The sequence below is a fragment of the Diuraphis noxia genome, unplaced genomic scaffold (genome assembly GCF_037042655.1).
Source record: "Diuraphis noxia isolate RWA-SAM2 unplaced genomic scaffold, SU_Dnox_SAM2 contig0005, whole genome shotgun sequence".
Lineage (NCBI taxonomy): Eukaryota > Metazoa > Arthropoda > Insecta > Hemiptera > Aphididae > Diuraphis > Diuraphis noxia.
In genome coordinates, this window is record NW_028301715.1 from 39,573,207 (window position 1) to 39,598,699 (window position 25,493).

General features: G+C 30.8%; 1 protein-coding gene across 2 annotated transcripts in view; it reads right to left on the reverse strand.

Annotated features, from left to right (window-relative positions):
* LOC107168274 (ecdysis triggering hormone receptor) overlaps window positions 1–25,493 on the reverse strand; it is a 178,660-nt gene that overhangs the window by 129,328 nt on the left and 23,839 nt on the right. For both annotated transcript variants that reach the window (XM_089229778.1, XM_089229777.1), the window contains exon 2: window positions 17,196–17,882. In XM_089229778.1, coding sequence (XP_089085904.1) covers window positions 17,196–17,583 — 388 coding nt within the window. In that variant the 5' untranslated portion in view covers window positions 17,584–17,882. The remainder of the gene's footprint in view (window positions 1–17,195; window positions 17,883–25,493) is intronic.

Consider the following 25,493-nt stretch of genomic DNA (forward strand, 5'->3'; position numbering starts at 1 on the left):
TGAGACTTATTTTAAAATACTATTATATATAAGAATAATCACACAAAACAAAATACATTTAATAGATTATAATTATTATTATATCCGTCTGATTGTGTTTATTAAAGTAAACGAAAAACATTTATATAAGCAACAAATACATATTTTTTAAAGACGAAACTTAGAGCATTAATGTTTCGAGCGTATCCGATTTCGATAGCAATTTAATGCAACTAAGTATTGTTTTTATAGTATATAATAATATATAATATAATAGTCGATTGTAATAAAATGTTATTACAGCTACTGCTGTTATTATTTACCGTTATGAAAACTTCAGTATGAACATGATCTATACTAAACTCGGCATGTACAACAGACTGCAGGTGTGTAAAAAACATTTTTTATATAACGAGTTGAATTGATCGTATCCCGATGGCCATAAACGATATTTTATAATTGAGATTGGTTAATTTTACCGTCCACGCCACGTTGCCATTAAGAGGACACCCACACGTGTTGTGTCCATCTTCAAAACCTACACTATGGTAAATTCCTATAGTTCAAAATAATTCATTTTACACTTTAATTTTTAATACTAGAGTGAATCAAACGATAAAATGTAAAAGTGTCACTAGCCTTGTACCCAAGAGACTTCTAGAGTCTAGAGTATTTCGTCGGGGGCTTTTATTGACATTTTAATTACAAAACAAGTAATTATGTTCATTTTAAACTGTTCGATTTTTATAAAATATTTTAAAACTATCATAATTACTTGCTTCAACATCAAAGTATCAATAAAATCCTTGATGCTACCCTAAATGAGGGGTTAGCAATTATAGTTTCTATACAATAAGGTACGAATAATTTGAAAACGAATTTGAAATTTCAAGGTTCAGAAAACCTTTTTTTTTGCTAGGAAGTAATATGGGTCTCAACAGAACACTCAACAACTGTTGCATCAATATAATACGTCATACATTCATACTTTATATTTATTATAAAATATTTAAATAATCAATATGCTATACATAGTACCTGCCTAAAAATTAGGTACGGATCGTAAATCAATTTATCAGATTTATTCAGTAAATCAAACAAGTCGTAATAACAATAATTGTAGTTAATGTGAAAAATGGTAATATTATATTGTTGAAATGCTACTATACTACCTACGCGCTTGCAATTTGTAATCTGAGCCTAACACTCGGTTTTTATTTAAAAAAAACATTTAAATAAATAAACATAATATTTTGTGTCAAAGATTTGGTGTTTTCAATTTTTGTGTTAGCAATATATTATGTGATAAAATAATAATATATAATGTTACTAACGATGTTGTCATAACGTACTGTAATGCCGTATTATTGTTATTTCCGATTAAAATATATATATTGTGTTTCTGATATTGTATCTGATATAATAACGCGCACTACAACACTATTATATTTACAACAAGGATTTATTTAACATTCAACGGCATAAACTTTATATTTACAAATTGTGTAAGACAAAAACAACGAAATTATATTACACGCGTAGAACCCTGAAAAACGTATTCTTAAAAAAATTATCGAGTCAACTATTATCGTTGAATATTTCAAGTCGCTATAAACCTATTATTTTCTGCAAATTACGGAATGGCGATCATTCCCATTTCTTTTGATCATAAATAGATACTTAGTTTTTGTAGTATAATAATATTGTATAGTCCGTTCATAATACTGCAATTATTGTGATAATATTATTACTATTACTATTATTATTATTATATCGTCTTTCCCTAGTCCGTGGCCAAGATGACGACGACAATAACGACGACCACCATCGCATCACCACCGCAGTCGGACACGTGCCACGACGTTTCTAAAGAGTGCTGGATGACCTAAATATCGTATTAAAAACAATGGTGAGTGGGAAAAGAATGATCGCGGGCGGGTAAAGGGTCTAACCAAACACGACAAGACATGCTTCACTAGCAACGACACGCGCCGCGATAACAGCAGTGGCTGTATAACAATAACAATAATAAATAATAATAATACTACACTAGCAGCAGGGCCCGACTACTCCAGAACAGGCCAAAGTTCTTTTATATTATTTTCACTCTTCCTCCTCCCGCGGCTCGCGATTTCTTCGCATATTAGGCTTTATTATTGTTTTATTGTGCATTTAGTTTTCCGTTTCGTTACTCTCCTTCCGGGTTTATTTATCATCCCTTCCACTCTTGAACTGTTCTCCGGTCCTGTACAATATATATAATATACTATGTACACGAAACTATATATATATTCTTTCATGACCGTATAATATTGTGTTCCTAATTGCGCACTAGGACCTAATATAGTTAGAGGAGCTAAAATCCTAGAAAACCAAAGTTCAGTAAGCCATGTGGAAAATCCCTCACACTCCCCCCCCCCAACATCATGAGCGTCGCTGGACTTAAGTAGCCACTGCAGGGAAGACCCGTTATAGAGTTCGATCAAAGTTGAAAAGAAACCTTACTGTAAAAGAGTCCTCTCCTCTCGTTAATAAAAATATATAATGCGTGAACAATAAAATTGGTTAAGTATAATACACATTTTAATGCCAAACGCCTATATTATTTAGACGCGAAATATGTTTTGAGTCACCTTAGCCTCCCCTCAGTCATGCCGATGAATAAATTATATTTTATCTTGACGAACGGAGAGTACCATATTATATTACAATGAATTTTCAGAACAAACATTATTCCGTCCGCAGTCCAAAATCGCGTAAAAAGCGGAACGCGATCGTGTCGACAAGTAGGTGGTACCTAAGTGGTACTCGTCGGCGGCAGTGAAGTGTCCCGCCACAGGCAGGAAACGACAGGTTTGTCGCGTGCAGCTGACTCTTCTCGATGATCTCACGGATTTCCACGACCCACGAGAGATTGTCTATGATGTCTACGGCGTAGAGTGCATCACACGCTCTGGCCAAATGTAAAAATATAATGATATATAGACAAAAAATATTATGAAATGTAATTTAGGCGGAGCCGTTGCAAACGAGTTTTCATCGGAGACGAAAAAATTGTCGTGTTATACTACTGCTGCACCGTGATGCACGATTAACACGCTCTCACATGACATTGTAAACTAAATACTCGAACGGGCGTTTAAATTCTGATGCTAAATCAAATAAAAACGATGTACTCTTTGATTTTCTACGTCTCCGTCGGAAGGATGCAAAATTACAACATAAAGTTATGTAAATAACCCTCCAAAATTACACGCTGTAGTCAATGAGCAGTAGTTCTAAAATGCGATTTCGATTGAATATCTATATGAAGTATAAAATTCATAGCTTGCAATGATATTAATACCTAACTAAATATTAATACCTATATAATGGTTGTTTATTGAGCGATGAAAATGTATAGAAAGTCATAAATAGTAATATTTTAACCGAAATACGCAGTGATATTATTATAGCGATGAGGTATATGTCGATCGTTGCAGTAGTAAATCTGACGCTAATAATATACGATTAACTTAAAATATTTATAAACGTCGTGATATTATATTATAATATATTCTTGGGGTACGATTTGAAATTTGAATATTTCGTGCATATATTTTACTATTATGTGCAGGTGAGTATGTGATATTATAGGTACGGATTAATCAAACGGACCGCGGGACATGAAAACTACTTTTTATATATATTTTGAAGCATCACCATTATAATAGGTATAATGTGGCCATATATTGCAATGCAGTCGATCGACTCGTATATTGTAAATAGTTTAGCCAGGTAGCTATAAACCTATCCGAGAGGAACGAGACAAAATCCGCCGCCGTGAAATTTCTAAACATCGAGATTTTCATAGTTCAAAGTAGAATGTAAAAGTAAACAAGGTGAATTCAACAAGCATACTCGTGCCAATTTTTCCCTTTAAACATGGTGAATTTGTTCGAATCCTGATTTTTTGAATTCTTAAATATAGGTACTTAGAGACAATATTTTAATAATTCTCGTGATTTTTTGTATAATATTGGAACTAGTATTTATTATATTCATTATACCTATAATAATATAATGTATTAATGAATACATGAACCATTCCATTCTTAGAAATTAAAAATATTGATGATATAATATTAATTACAAAAATGTTCAAATCATTACAAAATCATCTGAGTATATTGTACGAAGTAAATAACTCAAAAACAGTATGTTTGATTTTTGATTTTGATAAAATAACATTTTTAGAAAAACTATCCACTAAATTCTCGTATATTCACAATAAAAAAAAAGAGAGGTAAATAGCAATTTGTACATCCACAAGACACTCCTTAATTATTATATAATGATTATCTATAGAAAGAATCTAAAAAAATTTAAAATATGGTCTTTAAGTGTATGGAAAAACATGACCCACTGAATTGAAGAAAAAATGAGAGTGATGAACATGCTTGGTCTCGGTGAATCATTTTGCAGTATGATATTATATCCATTGGCGCAACTAGGGGGGTGCAAAAGTCAAAAGAGTCTTTAGCACCCCCAAGTTCTAATTTAGCACCCCTTGATATTTTAGATCTAACTATTATGATTATAATGAAATAACATCAATTTTATGTTTTTAATAGCATAGCACCCCACGTTTTAGAGGTCTAGTTGCACCTATGATTATATCATTATAATGTCTATGTTATAGTATACTTCGAACGTGTACATTTATTATTATTATTGGCATTTGGTTTGACCAAACAAGTCGATTATTGTGCGTCGCGCGAAGACTCGTACAGGAAATCGGTTTTCGATATGGTTTCAGTAACACGCCTAAACTAAACTCGTTTTAGTGTCGCGTCGGATATTTTATTTTTTTTTTTATAAATGCCTATTACCTACACACATCACTGTTACTTGATAAACGCGCACGTGTCAAATTATTATACCATAACGCAGACTTATTAGTATTATGCTATTATTATTATTTATTATATACATACCTTATACATATCACCACATTTTACAAAAGCCGTTATGTCAAATGAAATACGATTCGATCGCACTATTCCGTGGCTATAAACGACTCGTGACGTGTCAAACAATAAATCAAACCATCGCATACCACACGGCGTTCATCGTGCCTTATACCCAACCCATCGAAGATCTAGCAAAAAAATTTCATGAGTGTCTTTTTTGTTTGACGGCAGCCCTCCTATTATAGGACGTGGCGTATTATTTTGCGGTCACTGCTAGCCGTAATATATTAGATTTGAGTGGTGATCTCACCTATTGATATAATGTTTTTTGGAGGGCAGCCATTTTATAGGAATTCAGGAAGTTTCCGGTGACCAGCAACATTTAATTTATACGTTTTTATCCAAAAATGTAAGGGTAAAATCGAAAAATCAAAATTTGAAAACTCGTTTAATTCTGTACAATAAAAAGAAAGACAATAATTTTAAAAATAAATTTCTTGTCCACAGACTAGATAAAGTTCATCGGACGGCCGCCATTTATTGCTGACACCAGGTGTAGAGTGATTTAAGAAAAATAAAACTGTACGTAACGAAATGTGAAAATAAAGTTGTTCGCACTTCAAAAGATAACCTGCATGCACGAATACAACTACCTACTCTATACTCAAAAATCGGTCTATTTCTCGTGGCGGTCACTCTGTATTTTACATATTATAATAGATATATATTATAGTGGGCGGTCATCTTTGTCGGATCGGTGTAATGTGTGTACGAGGACGAATGAGGGGGCCTATATTACATTACGCATATATGTATATGTCGTATATATGTAGTCGGCCGGTCTTTATATAATCTATGACATGTTATACGGTGTAGGTACCGAAAAAAAGCTATACTGGTAAAGACAATTTACGCGTGTGCATCCATTACAATTAGGCGAACGTATAGGCATTTTACGTAGGTCCTCTTGCATATATTGTATATGTATATATATTACGTATATGGTACCTACACTTAAACCAAGTGCACTCGTGCAATGATTATTATTACCGCCTATACTGGCATACTGCAGCTACGACGGATTGTGCAGCGATTAAAAAAAGTAGTAAAAATCGTTCTACAAACGACTGAATTATAATTTCCAGTGCCATTGAAAACATTTAGAAGCTATAAATTTTTTCGAAAACAATCGTGTCCATCTACAGGCAACAAACAAACAAAACGCTCAAATAATATATCTATAGTGATGTATAGGGTTATATACCTAATCAAAACGAATCGTTCGATGCTTTATTGTATCTGACTTCAAGGGTCACCTGATCTTACGCCAAGTGACTATACTTCTTTAGAGTTTAGGGGATATAGTAAAGGCAGAAATTACTAGTAGTGTAGTAGTTTATGGTTTAAAGATACTGTGTATATGTACGTCCACTATCATCAATCACAGAGGAACTAAAAAAATAGCAAATTAAATTTCAATGAATATTTACATGAAATAAATTTGAGTTTCTATCGTTCGTTTTCCATCAAATAAAATTTAAATATTATTATTCTTTTATTTAATGTACCACGATATAACAATTTATTACTCTAAACCTAAAAACTATAAACATTAAAGCATATTTTAAAATTTGATGAATAATTTTCAATAACCGTGTGTAATATATTATTTCGTATATCATTTTCCGAAATCTGTACCTTATACATACATAATTTCAATATACAAGGTTCGAAAATCATACAATTAAATCATGAAAAATCATGAAAAATCATCGAGCCGTATTTTAAACATGATTCGGTCTATCTTCAGCGCGTTTATTTAATTCAATACATTTAAACGCACTATATAATAATATGATAAACGTCATGTGCGTGACCGTGTCTACAATGCTCCCCGCGGGGAGTTGTATATTTGAATAAAATAAGTATAAACTATAATATAATAATACGGCCTATATTTCTATGTTTACATATTTTGTTTATCATCGGTTATATCTGTGTATACTTTATATGTATTTACTCCAGCGGGAGTTTAAGTTTCTTAAACAAAAACCTCCAAAAATGATTCTTACATTTTAAATGTATTTTTTTATTTTAATTAAATTTCGTTCTAATCTTATTGTTGTGTTGTGTATAGTATTAGTATCAGCGACATAATGTTATACAATCGAAGTAATAATATTATTCTAAATAGAATTATGAAAAAATCATATAAATATTTCATTATACATTAATATTGAAATGAAGTTATAATAGCGATGGTGTTAAGGAGTGAGATTAATATGTAAATACGGGATGTTGCGAGAAAAACGATCTTTCGTGCCAAATACAATTATTATTAATATTATTTACAGAATATCACGTTCATATAATTTTAATTTTCTGAGCAGGAATATCGCATAAAAGCAAAATTTATCACGTACGATTTGTATACAGCTAACTTAAAATTTGAATAATTATATGATAAATTTTACATTGGAAAATAATTAAACGAGAAAAATACACACAAATGTTTACGCGCATTTAAGAAGAGTAATGGCGTGGTAAAAAACATTTTAATCCACTAAATTAAAACACATTAAACAATTCGCTCGGTAGAGTCTAAATCTTTGATTCCGTGTTTCAATGATAGTATGTATTTAATTACATATTTTTTATTTGCATTCGAATTTAATTAAAGGAGCAACCCGGAAGTCTGTAAATTATTTACTATGTTTTGTATATACTTCTGTCTGTGCAGATCGTACCTAATCGTCGAGTGACCCACATTTATATATACAGTATTATGTTAAGTCTTTATGGATACTTCCTTCAGCAGTAATACAATTACGTGTGAAATAATAAAAATCCGTCCATTACGTGAATTTGTGCTTTTTGACTTTGAATTCAATAAATAAGTAGTAGTATAATGCGAATATAAAATTGGATGTTTTGTTGAGTGCGCTAATTAAACTGCATTATCTGGCAGCCGATGCAGACTGCAGCAGCTATATATACCAAGTTTCACTCATTCATTTATTTCTCGCTAATATAAAACTGCTTGAAATTAAATAGTGCAGAATCTGTACTATTTAATACATAAGTAACGATTTCAATCGAGCGGACACAATATACTGTTCACCAAGAATACAATACCAAACAAAATCGCGCGCACACCATTATATTATAATATATTATAAAATGTTTGGATCAGTATATAGTCATAATATAAGTAAGATATCAAGTGTCGTATTTTTTTAAATCGCCTTCACTCTGCGTTATCTAATTTGTGAGTGTTACTCAATAATAATATAATATATTTATTATATAGGTACATAAATTATAATAATATTCCACTAAGCATAATCATCTCCCATTCTCTTGTGTATTTCTTTAGTAAAGTTCAAATTCTGATTTTGGGAATTTTTAGGCGCTTACCTACCTACTTAGAGATCTGCATTTTTTCATTTATCTATTTAGATTTTTCGTATAATTAACGGAGAATTCTATGGTGATACAAACTTCGTTTATTCAGACGATAATCAACCTTTTTTCAGTAAATTGTTAACCAGATCACTTTTTTTGTTTTTGATAAGTTAAAATCAAAATTCAAACCAGTAATTTCTGATACAATAAAATGCATTATCTAAGAATAATATGGACCTCATTAAAATGTTTTAAAAAGATATAAAGTTGATGTAATAGTGACTATAACTACAGTTAAAAGACCAAAAAATCATAATTTGAAGGAATTTATTATACTAAAGTAAAAAATGGGAACAATAATGCTTCACCGAATCGATCTTAAGTTGTTAGATATTAAAATATAAAGCCTTTATTATGAAAAACGCTAAAATAATATTATAATATACGCCTCGAACTTATTGAAACATGATATGATGGTCAACATTTCTGGCGGGATGTTTATTATTGATATATTATGTACATCTATATATGAATGATAAAATGCCATTATCCTCAGCTGTTTCTTTTTTTATCGACATGACTTGATTTTTTTCTAGATATCTAGAAGTTCGAATACTATCTTTGGATAATATCTACACGACTTGCGCAGATGATGAATGATTTATTTACAATTTATTTTTATATCAAAATGCTTGGGCATTTATTTTACTGCAGTGCAGATGTGTGTATGTTTTTGTGAATTTTTTACGAGTTTTTCATAGAAAATAGTTCAGGCAGTATAATGATATTCAAAGAGTTTTATTTTGATCGTAAGATTGTAGATTTTAGTCACATATGTACGTCTTAAATCAAATATGGATAATCGTATGTATTATATATGACTTTCGATACGCAATTTGTCAAAAAACCACTAAACAATGTCGAAGAAATGTAAGTTTGATTATCAAAATCACGAATGATTTTAATTGAACCGCGCTTCGTTTAAAATTAGTTTTCTAATGCATTCGTAAAAGTGTTCGATGTTTAAACAATATTATACTGTAGTACCTATATGTACTTATATAAATATAGGTTGCACTTATGTCCTGAGCGACTTCAGCTGATAGACTGCTGCAGGCGATGATAATATAATTATGGTGATTGTATAATATTATTACATTGTATTACCCGCTGGTCGACTAATTTTATCAATTATGTACCCATATCGCATGCGCATATAATTAAAAACGAATGGATAATGGACATTACAATATATATTTACTATTTAGGCATTCGATATAATATGCACATATATAATTATGTAAAAGTTAAACTATACCAATACACTATATTATAATGCCACACAGATACGTGTATGCACCATGCGGTTACAGTAATATGAAATATTATATAGTTATACCGAATTGATTTCGATGGGTTCGATGAAAAAAAAACACACACACTTACACATCATTGTAAATCAATACATTCTTCGCTCTACTCTGAATCTAAAATACTAAATCCAACATAGATATTACATATTATATAGTATCATACATATAATAGTTACATATCATTAGTATAAGAATTTTATTAACCGAGAAACTACTCGTTCAAATTTTGAATTTAGAACATCAACGTTTTCAAAATAGTAATCCACTAAAATATTTGCATAAAAGAGGGTTGTTCTCATTTGAAAAATATAATTTTGTGTCCGCAAAAAAAGGTTGATCTCATTTAAAGATCACAGGGCTACAGGGGCGGAGTGGGAAAAAAGTTCAGGCCAGGAAAATTAAGTTCCTCCAGGTCACTCAAAATGTTTTCATTTCCTGGTTAAAAATTGTATTTTATCTAATTTTGTATGTAAATATATACGTATATAGGCAGGCAAACAACAAATAGGTACTAAAATATTATATAATAATAAATAATATTATAGTGTATGTATTTTACAGATAAAACTATTAACAAAACTATAAAACCGAAATAAAAATACACAAACCAAAATAATAATAAATCATAATATGTTCTAATGAAATTAAAATAAATATAGCAACTTACAAAGAATAAACTATTTTAGCTTTAGATATAATTATAATAATGGCTTTATCATAATTTAAAATATCAAAATAATAAAGAAATAATCAATTAAATTCGATTTCGTCTTCGTATATAGATAAATAAACTCTTTCATTACCTACTCTACATTATTTTTTTTTCTATCTATACTTTAGGTAAATGGGCCATTTAGTTTCCAGGCCACCGGGAATTTTCCCGATATCCCGGTGGGCCTCTCCGCCCCTGTCAGGGCACATATCTTCATATCTTCATATCTTCATATCTTAAGTAAAAAGTAAAAAAAATCTCTAGAATTTTAAAATATGGCTTTTCAGTTTATTTGAAAATTCTAAAAATGAAGATTAGAACAAATTCAACTCAATAAACCCTGATGAAAAATTCTTACAAGTCCATGTATACACATGTGTGCGAAATATTTAGGTAACTAAAAAACTGCAGTGTAGTCGCCGCCGCTGTTGCCGTTATCGTTGCCATTGAAAAAGCCAATATAATAATTGTCACGATGGTATGTGTGAGAGAGGGGAGGCTGAACATATATAATCTACGCGGCGAGATCTAGGTGGGGGCGTTTAAGCGGACGAGCGAATCACCGTTATTATTGTTCACATCTAATTATAAAATGCGTCTAAAACAGTGAAACGAAAAGAAAAGATAATATTGCAATCGACGGCACTCGCGTATTATAATACCACAAGCTGCCATTGCCACCGTGAATCGTGAATTACAGAGAGAGAGAGAGAGAGAGAGAGAGACCATGATGGAAAGAGTCAGACTTACAGACAGACAGGGAGCGATGTAGAGAGAAGGAAAGGGAATTTATGTATAAATGTTGTATATCGTATATAAAGGGTGAACCATCGCGTTCGTTCGTTTTATATTATATCCACATAAATAATATTGAAGGGCTTGTTGTAGAAACCAGTCTAGTACTATACTTTTTTCAGTATGAATAATAAAACACTTTTTATAGTTTAAAAATGTTTTTGATAATGATATTTACAATTTTAAATTTTAAATTCTATAAAAGATACTGGGAATTTTGTGAATAGTGAGAACCTATATGCTTCGTTTTTGCGTAATTTACATTTTATAAAAATATAATGAACTTGATTCGACATTTAATCATTGAATTTGACCAAGTTGTATGGAAGGTATGTTGTATGCAAAGTACTAATGTTTATTTACTATATGTTAAAATTTAACCAATAAACAAAAACAAGTAAGAACTTATTTATCTTATCTTCATATCCTCGTATCATAATAGAAAACCAGTTAGTCCATTTGGAATTAACTAAAAAAATGTTAGTTACTTACACATGTCAAACTAATCTTTTTGTTCATTTGTTGTCTACAACTTGTAGGGAATTGTAGAAAAAGTGAATTTTCCTAAAAATAGGGGGTACTTTTCGGTTATCGTACCCCAACGGTCGGCCGGCCGACTGCGGCGGCGGTCGGGATATACCGATTCCGTTCTCGTACCCCATTATATTTATCTCAATAGTGTCAAGTTTCATTGCCATACGAATAAATAAATAATTGCCAAAAATATAATGTATTTTAATAAAATAATATTATATGAAATTATATGAATACAAAGAAATTATAATAAAATATGAATACCAATAAAGTTTAATAAAACATCAATACAAAAAAAAATTATAATCAAGTATTAATACCAATACAATATGAATACCAAAAAAATTATTTTAATTCAAAAATATTTTTATGATGGAGGCATTGAGATAAATATAATGGTGTACGATAGCGAAATCGGTATACCCCGACCGCCGCCGCAGTCGGCCGGCCGACCGTTGGGGTACGAAACCGAAAAGTACCAAATAGGGCTTGTCTGACTTTATTAGGAAGTGCATCAATATTTTTCTAAGACGCATTATACCTCATGTAACTTTGCTGTGATCCTGCATCCAATATAATATTCACCAAGTGGTAAAGTCAAAGTTACAAGAGCCAAGAATGTCGAGTTGTATAAAAAAGAAAGTCATCTCACGTCTCTACTTGGATGTTATTTTCACCGCATGGAAGTCTATCGCAAATTCGCCGTGCTCGCAAATCCGAGTCAATATATTCTAAATTATATTATTAAATGCACGCACTAGTATTTGGAATAAATTAATATAAACTCTTATCTTTTTACTACACGTCGTTGTTTTGGTACACGCCTACCTATTTTATAGGAATTCGATGATAAAATATCCACAGGTAAGAACAACCGGAAGTACACGAACTCCGAAATAAACGAAATCAATACAGTTTAAAGGATGCGAGTTGTATCTTGTATAACTTATTTCGTATAGGCACCATATTGTTGTTACGACAAAATATATCAATATAACCGCTATAAAGAATAATATGTAACAATATGATGTGTATATTGTGATTGTTGTAAGAATGACAAAAGACTACAATAATAGTAAAATTTACCTTGCATGACGAAAACTATTACTGCTTGTGCTTTAAAAGATTATCAAAATATATAAACATAGGTACAAGGTATATATAAATAAATATATAATATATATATATATATATATATATATATATATATTGGTTAAAATAGTATTTTTGTGCCTAACCATACAGCTGCCTCCCAAATATATGATTTGCCTCCCGGCTCCCATCATTGTAGCAAATAAAAAGGTTAATAAATACTAGTTGCTTCTAATGAACAGGTATAGTTTATTATAATTATATGCATGTTTCCTCCCATATTGAATTAAGTAGTACTTCATAGAATTCATTAAACATTCCACATGACTGACGTAACTACGTAGGTAAGTATAAATGGATTTATTTCTTCTAAATAATAATAAAAATTAAGTTTACAGTAGGTAACGTATATTTAATATACTCAATAAAAATTTAAAATCACTTAATAATTTTTGTAATTAAATCATACGAGTACGTCGTGAATATTGGAAATCAACTAACTATAACTAACGACTATCTATCACTTCCAAAAACACACACGATTTAAACACAATCTCGGCGCGTATTTATTGTTGTATGGTACTACAGATTTGGTTGAAATCTGATACAATATGCATGATGATTGAAAATGATGTTTAAATCGTTTAAGAACCACTTGTTTTTTAATTTTTTTTTTTATTGATCGCAAATAAAAACATGGCATTAAAAGCCATTATAGTTAACATGATGTTATCTTATATTATTTACAATTATTACATTCTAACACTTATTATTTTTATACCACATTACTATAACCTGCAGTCTATTGGAGAAAACTGGTAGATATTTGATACTTTTCGTTTGCAATCAAATTTTTGGTACGTCGGGAGGGATTGATATAAAAAATATTGACCTTTTTGATTTTGGAGAGAACTAGTTACGCCTCCCCGTTGCGATACTATTTTATGTATAAATGGTACTTTGAAACGGTCCAATTATATATCCTAAGATCAAATCAAATGTTAAACCTCATATACCTGTAAACTTATAATTATATAATTATTTGTAACGCATCATTAATATAATAATATGTTATACAGCGTGTGTTAAGATCGCTAAAAAGCTCGAGAGTATAACTAACATAAAATTCAATAAAAAACTTCTTGATTTGAAAAATTTAGCAATAAAATTGAAAAGTTGTATCTATCTGCGCACGTTGGTTCGAGCTATAATCAGTACGCGTAAGTGTTTTCAGAAATAAGTCTACCTATATAATATTCCACCCGTTTGCGAACTGAAAACCTGATAGAAGCATTAATATCGTCATATTTTTAACTACCTGTCGTAGAAAATACTAAATTATTACCCACCCACCACTCTTTAAATACTCAGAGGTGGTTGCTTCTCGATTTCTACGCTTAACCACGCCACTGGGCAGCTATTATATATATATATATATACGTAACGGCCACCTCTGGTTTACTCGCATGACTTCTTCTAACTTTCCGTACCCGAATTTCACGGCGATCTCATCGTGTCTGCGTATCATATCATACACAATAAATGTGTACAGTTTCCGGTGGTATATTGTATAATATGAGGTTTGATGGAAAGATCCCGGGAATAGCGAAATATAGGTCACGCGGAACGGCTCATTGTATTAAAGAAGAGGCGTGTTTTTGTTTTTCAGCGTAAAATACGATAAAATTTAATAGTGTAACTCGATACGTTTAAGCAATTGACGTTTTATTTTGTGCTAGGCCAACTTCTGTGGCACCATATAATATATATAGTAAATACGCCTAATATAAGATAATCGAGAACATTAATATATAACATATAGTCAATTATTGAAGCTATTAATCCTATAGAACATGATGAGGTTAGCATAAAATTATAAAAAATCTAAGCCATTCAAACCTTATCAGACAAAAGAAAAATAATGATTTTTATAGCGAAACCCCTTTTTAATACAACATATTACACGTTTACTATATACAAAAATACACACAACATTCAACATAAGTCATAAACTTTATTTGTAAGTTTCGAGACAAGTTTAGGATATTTCCTAATAAAAATAAAAAAAACTAAGATGTTAAATGATTTTTTTTTTAAGGGGGGATGATGGTTCAAACGGTTCTTGTAAAAGATATACGGGCTAATCGACAAACCTTTCTTATTATTGCGTATCGAATTATTATTATTTTAATACGGATGACACGATTAAAAATTTGAAATTATTTTTCCTTTAGTTTATTTTAGGATAAATAGAATTTAGAACAAACAAACTAAATAATTAATACGGTTTAATGCTTGAAAACATTAATTGTCAAGTATTTTTTAATTTTAAATATTATTGTTGCAGTGTTCAAGTGTTCTCTTTCACTATTTGATGAATCAAACAATTCAGAAAAGCTGACCCTGCGAGCGTACTAAACTCCAAGTTTGGTATTTTAATATAGAGTGATAAATTATTATTTCTTATGTAAAATTTATGTAATTACCCTATATGAAGAATAATAATTAAATATCTTAATGACAAAAATCGGAACTATGTAAGTAGTGGTATTTAACGGACGGTAAAAAACTGGTATATAATTAGGTGTTCCAAAATTATGTTTAAAAATTAAAACTATAACATATTACGTAGGTATGTAAATAATAGGTACGACAATGATAATATTTTAAAAGTCGGAACATTTTGATTTGACTCTCCTGAAAAGTAGTGACCTTCATCCCACTTTCGTCTTTACTCTTTATTATCAGTCGATATTATAAAAATTTAAATATTCCAGTATAAATTGTTTAGTAATCGGGTGATATACGATCTTTATCCATTCCGAGGTTTCATTGTCAAAACGGTAATATTATAATCATGCGTGGCTCACTGTCAGTATAGTATTAAACTTTGTGTGTTCGTATAATATGACCTATCTGACTATATATATATATATATATACTTATTCCTCAATGAATCACTGCGTGAAAAGAGGAAATTACTCCAACATATTATAGACCCGAGCACCACCACCCTGGTAAGGTGCCATCGAGTAATTCAGACAAAACGATTTTATCTGACGATCATGATGATAGCATATAATGCATTGCACAAATTGTATAGAGTATAGATACAATAATATGATATAATATTTATAAACACGTATATATAGGTACTTATTATAATCCTATAGGACTAAACGGTAGTGTTAGGCTCGTATGTATATAGTATGACATAGCGTATAGTAATGTGTGTTTAACTGAAAGTTTTGATCTCCGAAAGATATGTATGGGTAATTGTGCAACCATTTCGCAACAATACGAAGTTGTAGTTATTGAAATACAATAAATTATTATAATATTATTAATAACGTTCGATTCAATATAAATATAAGCAACTGAAATTGTTCATAATATTTCGATAAATCGCGTAAAAATATTATCCTATACAATGATATTAATGTATTACTACGTCACCAAAAAATGTCATGTCGACAGATTATACATACGGTTTTCAAACAGCGGTGCGCGGAATGTCATGAAGTTTATTTTTCTGATATCACCCAATATTATTGCATGTTTTGAGTAAATACTAAATACACATAATATATCGTTGATTAAAATCTATCATGACAAAACTTTAAAAATTTGAATTTTCGTTATAAATAAATAAATTCCTGCTTTTAAGACGCGTAAGTACGTGTTATTAGTGTTTTAAGGTTAAAACAAAATTATTTTCACCGTGCAAAATCAAAATGCCCTCGTGGCTTATCTAAACGGATAATAGAGCACTATTAAAGACATTCATATGAACTTTTAGTAAAAATAACATTTCAAAAAGACCCGAAACAGTACACGTTTTAAAGTTAATTATAATGACTGTTGTTCAGACACTTTAAAGGCATGATATACTATCACAGAGAAATTAGTTGAACTCTAAGTTAGAATTTAACCCATTAAGTGCCTACTAAATTCCAATATATCTCCTGGCAACGAAATTGTGGTTTTTTTGTTTCTCCCGAAAAGTTCGGAAAACAGAGATCAATATCGATGGTTCTCAATCGACGATATATCTAACTATACCACCGCAACGACATTGCGAAACAATAACACCTTAAGTCAAAGACAGAGATACAAATAGTAATATAATAGTTGTATTATAGTTTATTTGATTTTTTTTTTTCTGAGATTTTTTAATAACTCCAACTCCAACATACGCCTATAGACTTAAAGGAGTAGATGTCATACTCTTTATCTCCTTATCATATTTGCATTTTAATATATTTGTCATAAATTGTAAAGAAACTACTCGATAAAAAAAAAAATAAAAAAACAACAATAATAATAATAAATATTATGTTTCAATTTACTCACATAGTTCCTCGCCGAGCACCCACGTTTCCGGTCTGGAATTGACCTCCACAAACACGGTGGGCGTGCATATGAGCAGCACCATGAGGTCGGCGATGCTTAGGTTCATCAGGAATATGTTGGTCGAGTTGCGCATGTCCTTGGACTTGAGTATGACGATCGGCACCATCATGTTGCCGACCACGCCGACGCCCAATATGATGACACACACCACCATGCACGTGGTGCGTATGTAGCCGGGGAACGACAGATCGTCGTCGAGGAACTGGATGACGCCGTTGGCAGCCGTGTCGTTTGGCGAGGGCGCAGCGCCGCCCGCCGTGTCGTTGCCGGCGACCGTTAGCGGCGAGCTGTCGTTGCCGAACGCGACCACGTCCAAAGCGGAAATCATGCGTGTGGCCGCGGCGGCGGTGGGTGGCAGTGCGGATGGTGTCTCGCCGTATCGGCCGATGTGCCTAGGTGATGCTCGACCGCAACCGGTGGTGGCGGACCGTGGCCGTACGCGTGCCGCTGCAGCCGCTCGTCCTCGTCCTGCTCATGCACCGCAAACAGGACATCGGTTCACCCGCATACGGACGACGGCTTGGCCACATCCGGATACCGCGGGGATGTCAACGCGACGACGGCCGCAGCCGTCGGCCGCCCGTCTCCAGCGCAGGCCGGTCCGGTTGCCTGCTACGGGACTGCACTCTGGAAAGTCAACACATTAATAATTTCAATAGGCCGACGACGCGTCCTAATTTTTATTTAGATACCTATGATTTATAATTTATAAATATTTTTACGAAAAAAAAAATTCCTTATTTTTAAACTGTTAGTTTTTATATTCCCAAGCACGCGTAAATCGTGATTTGTATGGTTGTTGGTGTGATTCGTTCGCCATAATTGCGAAATTCCGTGAGTAATACCACCAATTAATATTACATTTATAAAATAGACCTTATAAATGTATATTGAAATTTTAAAATGAAGGCGATAGTGACATGCATAAAGACATGCATAGTATTGATCATATTATATTTGCACGGACGGGTCAATTTTTTTATTAAATATTACTGATGACTACTTAATGTTCATTATTGTACTCGTATACTAAGAACAAATAAATTTTTTCAATTTTTAAAAATAAATGTCATTCAACAGTTAGTAGGTATATTATTTTAAAAATTGAACGCGCAAAACTAATTATTTATACTATTACATTTATTGAATTGTAGAAGTTGTTCATGTTCAACGGATTTTGTTGTAATAATGTATCGTTATAATGTGGCAATTCGTGACTGCATTATACTATATATAGATGCTATCATCTATCAATATGATTTACTCCAGTTCAACATACCGATTTTTAGTTTAAATTCCATGCACAATATATAATGTATGAACACGCGAATGATTATGTTATATTCAGATAGATATTGTAAGCTTGCAAACTTATAAAGTTGTAAATCTCAAAAAGTCGTTGCGCGTTATAAAATAAATCGCATGCGATATCATTATTCAGTAGATTAATATGAACATATATCGTAGAAACGATCCAAGTCACGAATTAATTACATTGAATACAGTTTCAGTAGTGTATCTGAACTAAGAGGGCAACAGGAGAATGTGAGTTGTGACCACACGGACACTCCCATTCAAGATTTTTTTTTACACATTTGCAGTGCATGGTACAAAAGTGGATATTGTATAAGATTATATCGGTCTGGTGCTGGTGTAAGAGCAATAATTTACTAATCATTGTACAACCCATAGTTTTTCATATGACTATTTAAGTACCTAACTGAAAAAAACAGAGTCAGCACATTTTGTAGATTTTTCATCAAAATTACGCCTCTAGACTTGGGACCGTCACGTTTACCCCAACAACCCTGGGCGTGCATACATAATATTATGTTATTGATGATAAATATTATATACAGAAAAAACATAGGAAAAATAATTAACACACCGCTGATGGTCTAGATAGTTTATTATTTAATTATTATTTATATCAGAAAATCGTGTGCAAAAATGCCTTCATCTAGTTCAAATGTTCATATTAGTTGTAAATTGTAATACCAAAACAGAAACACATTGATAATATATAATGGGGTCAGAGCATTTTTCCGGAGTTAAAAAATTACGACCCCGCTCAGTGGTAAAAATTCGAAGCTTCGATAATTTATTAAACGAGCGCTAATAGTATTCAAAGTCCGGACAGAGCTTCTCGTCGTCTGAAAAGTTTTTCGCTCTCTGATTTTTACACGCTAATTTAATTACAGTCGTCTTTTGGAGCTTAATCGAAAATCTTTAGGCGGATACGAGAATAATACTAATTGTTTTACTATTTTTCGCTTATTAAACATTCTTACCCAATATATCACAATGCATCGTTTATACAACTGGAAAAATTCAATACTAATCATCATCCGGTTTGCGAGACTGTCCAACCCTCCGTACTAGAATACGTAGTCTCAAAACATTTAGTTGCCTAACTGCGATTTTTACAGTGTTATATTAACGTCTCACGTTTAATTAACCCATTAACGGTTAATAAAAAATATTTAATCAGATTCCTAAGATAAAACTGAATGAGAAAAATACGTAATTAATATAAATGCGTTTTTAAAAACAGTACGACGTTTACAATAAGTTGTACCTATATGTATTCGAACATTGCGAACAGGATCAATGGATGAAACTAGCAAACATAATATCAACAATTAATTATACACAATAATATTATTATATCAACATATAATTAAACATTCTAAATGTTTAGATATTTAAATATTTAATAACTGTTCCAAAAAATGTAATCTAAGTGCATTTTTACGCACGTTTATAGGCCATCGCCTATATTGTTAACATTGTTGAAGTATAAACTATACCTATACCGTACACAATTCGATCATAATATTTTTAATTAAAAATTCTGTTTGAAAATTAAAAATATCAAACCTCGTTACGAAAAATGCATAAAATTCACTTAAAACGTAAGAAATATTCCATAACATTAAACTGTCATTGCAGCATGTATTGTAATTATAGGCAGGGTCCAATACTGCAAATTATAGGGTGATACTCCAAGCATGCTCGGCGCTCGCCTCATTTTTTCTTCAATCATACTAAAGCTATTCAAAGTCTGAATGTTGGAATTGTTAAATATATACTCAAGAAAAACGTTATTTTTTATGACTGAATTCTTGTGATACTTTGTACGGAGGACCCTGTGCAATTACAAACTTTTTTTTTTGAATAGAACCCCTTTTAGGCCATTTCCTATAGAAAATTATTTAATGAATAATATTTCATAATATTTTAGGGCATCAAAATCAAAATTTAATCGAATATTTTTTGAGTTATTTAAACTTGTTGACTAAGGATCAGGTCCGTCGCGTCCGTGATAAGACATTTTGAAGATATTGGGCCGAACAAAGGTAATTTGAAAAATTTAGTAATTTATAATATTATAACCTTTGACATTTATCATTTTTAAAAAGGTCCAATATGTGTAATGTAATAAATACTAGTTTAAATATTAAATCTATTTTATACTTTTATAAAACCATTTAAAAAAAAAAACTATTAACCTTTGTAAAAATATGATCTTTAAAATATAATATATTAATATATTAAAAAACAAAATTAGAATAATACATTTCATTATTAAAAAGTGAAACGGAAGTGAGCATGGTTGGTGTACAGCACTCTGTATAATAAAGACTCACAGATCAAAACGCTGCAACTTACGATCAATTTAACAACAATACAAACTCATTACTAATTCGTGCAGGACATTATACTGCACCAGATAGTCTGGCATATGCAGCAAATGAATAGGCACGTCGCTAAGTCGTTCATCTTTATAATTCCATACATTACCTATACCGGGGTATAAATTAGACCTGCCTACCATAAATATTGCACGAGAAGTCGCGTAGACGGGTTATTGTAGGTATGCTGCAGGCAGGTGCACAATATAATAATATTATATGCATAGTAATAATAATAATATAGTCGTTGTGTTTGTGTTCACGCCGACATCTTCGATATAGGTTCACCTTACACGCATTATAATATATTATATATTAGGTACATATTATGATTATATTCATTTGAAATAAAAATTCATTTTGCGCGGTTTGTTCGACATATGGGTAGGTAGTAGGCACTCGCGTATTACACATATTATAGGTTCATTTGTATGCGAGTGTGTGAGCAAATATTATTACAAAATTGCGGTGCCACCCACTAGTTTCTCATATTATTATTGCTGCAGTTAGTGTCACACAAAACAAACTGCTCCTAATTTAATACACTCATACTTGCGAGACGTTATTAACAATTGCATAGTGTTATTACGTCGTCCGCGAGGGTGTTGGTGGGTGAGAAGGGTTATAATTTTCTGTTCTCCTCTTAAACAATAATAACCGTGAAACGCAAACTGTATATAGTTCACACAAGTTAGATTATAGGTAGATGACCACGACTGACCGGTAAATATTACCTATATAGGTAAACAATATTGTTTATAAGACGCGTTCGTGTGTATACCTTTTTATAGGTAGGTGATATATATTATATAATTATACTTAGGTACATGCATATAAACGACGATATATATAATCTTATTTACATTTTAGTATTTTACGCTGCTCATAGTGTTGTGCATATATGCCTAGATATACGATATATCTAGCTGCCACGTATACCCAATATTCATTAATTCAATTTATATATTGTAGGTACACTATTCCGCGTTCAAAAGTTGAAATTTTTCTTTTTTTTATCATTTTTATGATTGTTAATATTACAGCGTAAACTGCACGAGCCATTTCTCTCATATTATATAACATGCACACACGGACGGACGACGAAAGACCAGTGGCCACGACGAACATGCGGGCGGTCATTACCCCAACTCTAATTATAAAATCACGAAGAAAATGTGGCCGTGTCACATCAAAATATAACATTAGGTTTTTACAATAAACATAGTGTTAAAGGGGGCGTAGGTATATTATAAGCACAATACATTATCTTATTATTGCTATAATATAACTATTATAGGCATCTATACGTCTTGGGTATAATTTGTATACTGCAACAGCCGAGTGACTCCACGTAATCTTTGAAACTCCAACCGTCCACTCAGTGACTACAGGGTCTTTAATCATTATACATGAAACTACCATAGCTTAAAAGTTAAAGATCACAACATTTGAAATCATTATGGTACATTAAAGTCTATATGTATAATCGGCTGCGACACGATTGATAATAAAACACCTTTTTCGCAACACGATTGAGCATAAATTGTCGGCGTATCAAAGGAAACTGAAATACAAAAGAAAACCAACACGATTGAGCATAAAAAACCCTGCAACGTTGCCATTTTCAATTTTGAACTGTATAGGTACAAAAATATTTAGTTAAATTAAGTTCGGTGCGAATAATTTTAAGTGGCTGTGTGAAAATTGATTCTTCAGCTTTTCTCTTGCAATTTTCTCTCAAAACTTGTGTTTCTATTTTTTCAATAGAATTTTGATCGTGTTTATGTTGTCCAGCAGTTTCAATCACTTTATGTTTATCTAAACCTGAGAACATTATTGCTGAACATTTATTATTCGTACACCTCCATCTTAAAAGATTATCTTTTTTGCGCTCTCCAATTAATTTATATTTGTATAAATTCACTAAGGCCAATTCTTTGCCTCTTTCTGATAAAATAATTGTTATATTACTTATATTTCAAAATATTGTGAATATGGCAACATCACATAAAATATTCTATGCTCAATCGTGTTGCTAAAATGGTCTATGCTCAATCGTGCTTTACCGGTATAATCGTGTATTAGTAATATCAAATAACTAATAACCCAGCAGTGGCAGGGCAGGGATAGCATAATAATATTATCTAATATAACATAATAAATTAATAACAAATGAAAACATTAACACCGCACAGTGATGAATAGGTTCGTATAAAACAAGCGATATTATTTATTTTCATCGGTTAGGTTACGTTCGAACGAAATCTACAAACGGACATTAAATCGTACAGCTTATTTTATAGTAATATAAATAATATATTGTGTACTAAGTAAGTATATGATTTATAGAATAATAGTTGTATAATATACCTACCATTATTATTATTATTATTATTATTATATTACGCATGTTCCACTTCGTGTCTCGTCAATTTATTTTTTATTTTTTACGATCATCCAATTAAATCGATTTATTTAAAAAGTCAAATAAACTACAATTCGCTTAATTTATTTTATCCTGCCGAGTCAAATCAAAAAATCTATAAGCATGCAGCCCTATATATTTTTACCGTTTGTTTACTTGCCTTTTGCCTATATTATAAACTTAATTTATCGGTATAGAAGACGTAAGTATAATTTTTTTGGCGGACAGTGTATAATAAATAATACATATTAAGTAACTAAATATGCACATAATCCTATCGGTATTTGTGCGTAATTCGGCAAGCACGGTCTTTCTACAGCAGTGTTTTCTACCACGTGACACAGTTTTTTTTTATAGCTACTTCACACGATTAACTTATAGGTACACAGGTTGCAGCAGACCGCACACACAAAAGCATATCTGTATGTATGTATATATATTTAAAATATTGGAATTAATGTAAACATTTTTTTAATCGTTTTTATCTTTTTCATAACCTCTCCCGTATGTATAGTTTAATTACAATATCATCATTTTTATGTAATTTACATTTATATATGTACGAAATCATAATTGTTTAAAACTTTTTATTTTTATTTTAGCCATTAGGTTGAGTCATTTATATATTTTATGTAGGGAAATACCTACATTTTCGTTTTTTTACCATCCGCTTAAATTACTAATTGTATACCTATTAATGTTACTATTATTATTAATAATCCTGTATTATTGCCACTACACAATATGATTATACCACGGTGGCATTGCATCAATTATTAACCATGCGAAAATGGCTTATTAAATAAAATTTAAAAAATTACTAATACGACAGTATAGCAATAAATAACAAATATAATACTTGTATCGAGCCAAATACGAACACCTAATTTAGTCATAATAATATTGTGTAATGTAACCACTTATTAATGATAAAACTATTTTATTTTATTTTTTGTACCACGTTAATTTAATTATGCAATAAATCGTTTTATCATATTAAGAGAACAAAATTATGTGAATATATTTTACTATAGTATAGTATTTAGTATAGTAAATAAATATACTTAGTATTTTTCTGTAACAATAATTATGTATATATAGATTTTTTATTTAAATTTTATTTTTCCTCTCCATTATTCTTGTTATATATTGTACATAATTTAAATAATTGTATACAATTTAATAATTTCTTTAAAATTTTAAAATAATTAAATTATGGCAATGATAACAAAGAAAAAAATTCCATTAAAATGATGCTAGTCCATCATAATATTGAGTATACATATACAGCTAGCATACTGTATAAGCTCAATTTTATTATTAATCATATGATTCCATTAAAATGATACCGTGTGTCATAGAATTAACTATATTGGTTAATTGATTTTAAGAGTAAATACAAATTTATACCTTAAATTAATACCACAATATTATTGAGTTTCAGATGAATATAATAGATTATAATACTTGTTTGTCATAATTTTAAAGAAACCGTATCATTCTATCAAAATAAAACTGTTTAAAAATTATGATAAACATAATATAATTGACGTGTAGTCGATTTAATTAATTTAAAAGATTCTATATTCATAAATTAATGAGTGAATTCCATAGGCTCCAAATCATACCAGTTTTTCATTAAATTTATAGTCGTTTTTCATTAATAATAAAACATTTTTTTCTGGGCGATATAAATACAAATTAGCTACTAGCTGCGATATTTGTTTCTCTAAGGTAAGTATATGTAGTATGGAGTAGTTCAAATTTTAAAAGAATTACTGATATTCTTCTCTTTAAATACTGTTACCGTATATTATTAATAAACAAATCTAAAATATAATAAATTATAAAATTAATGCCAGTACAGTGTTTCAAACATATCAATATAAATTATTAGAGCTAATGCAACTATCATAAGCAAGAACTAAAAACATTTTTAAGAACATTTTACAACATATGCCTGGAGGTGATATTGTAGTTTATAATATATTTTATTTTTATTGAAATGTCGGTCGAGAACCAAAATATTTCAACAACATAAGTTAAATCATATTTATATAATATAAACATTAAATATACGTTTAAGGTTCAGTAAGATTGTGTTAGACTATAATTAAT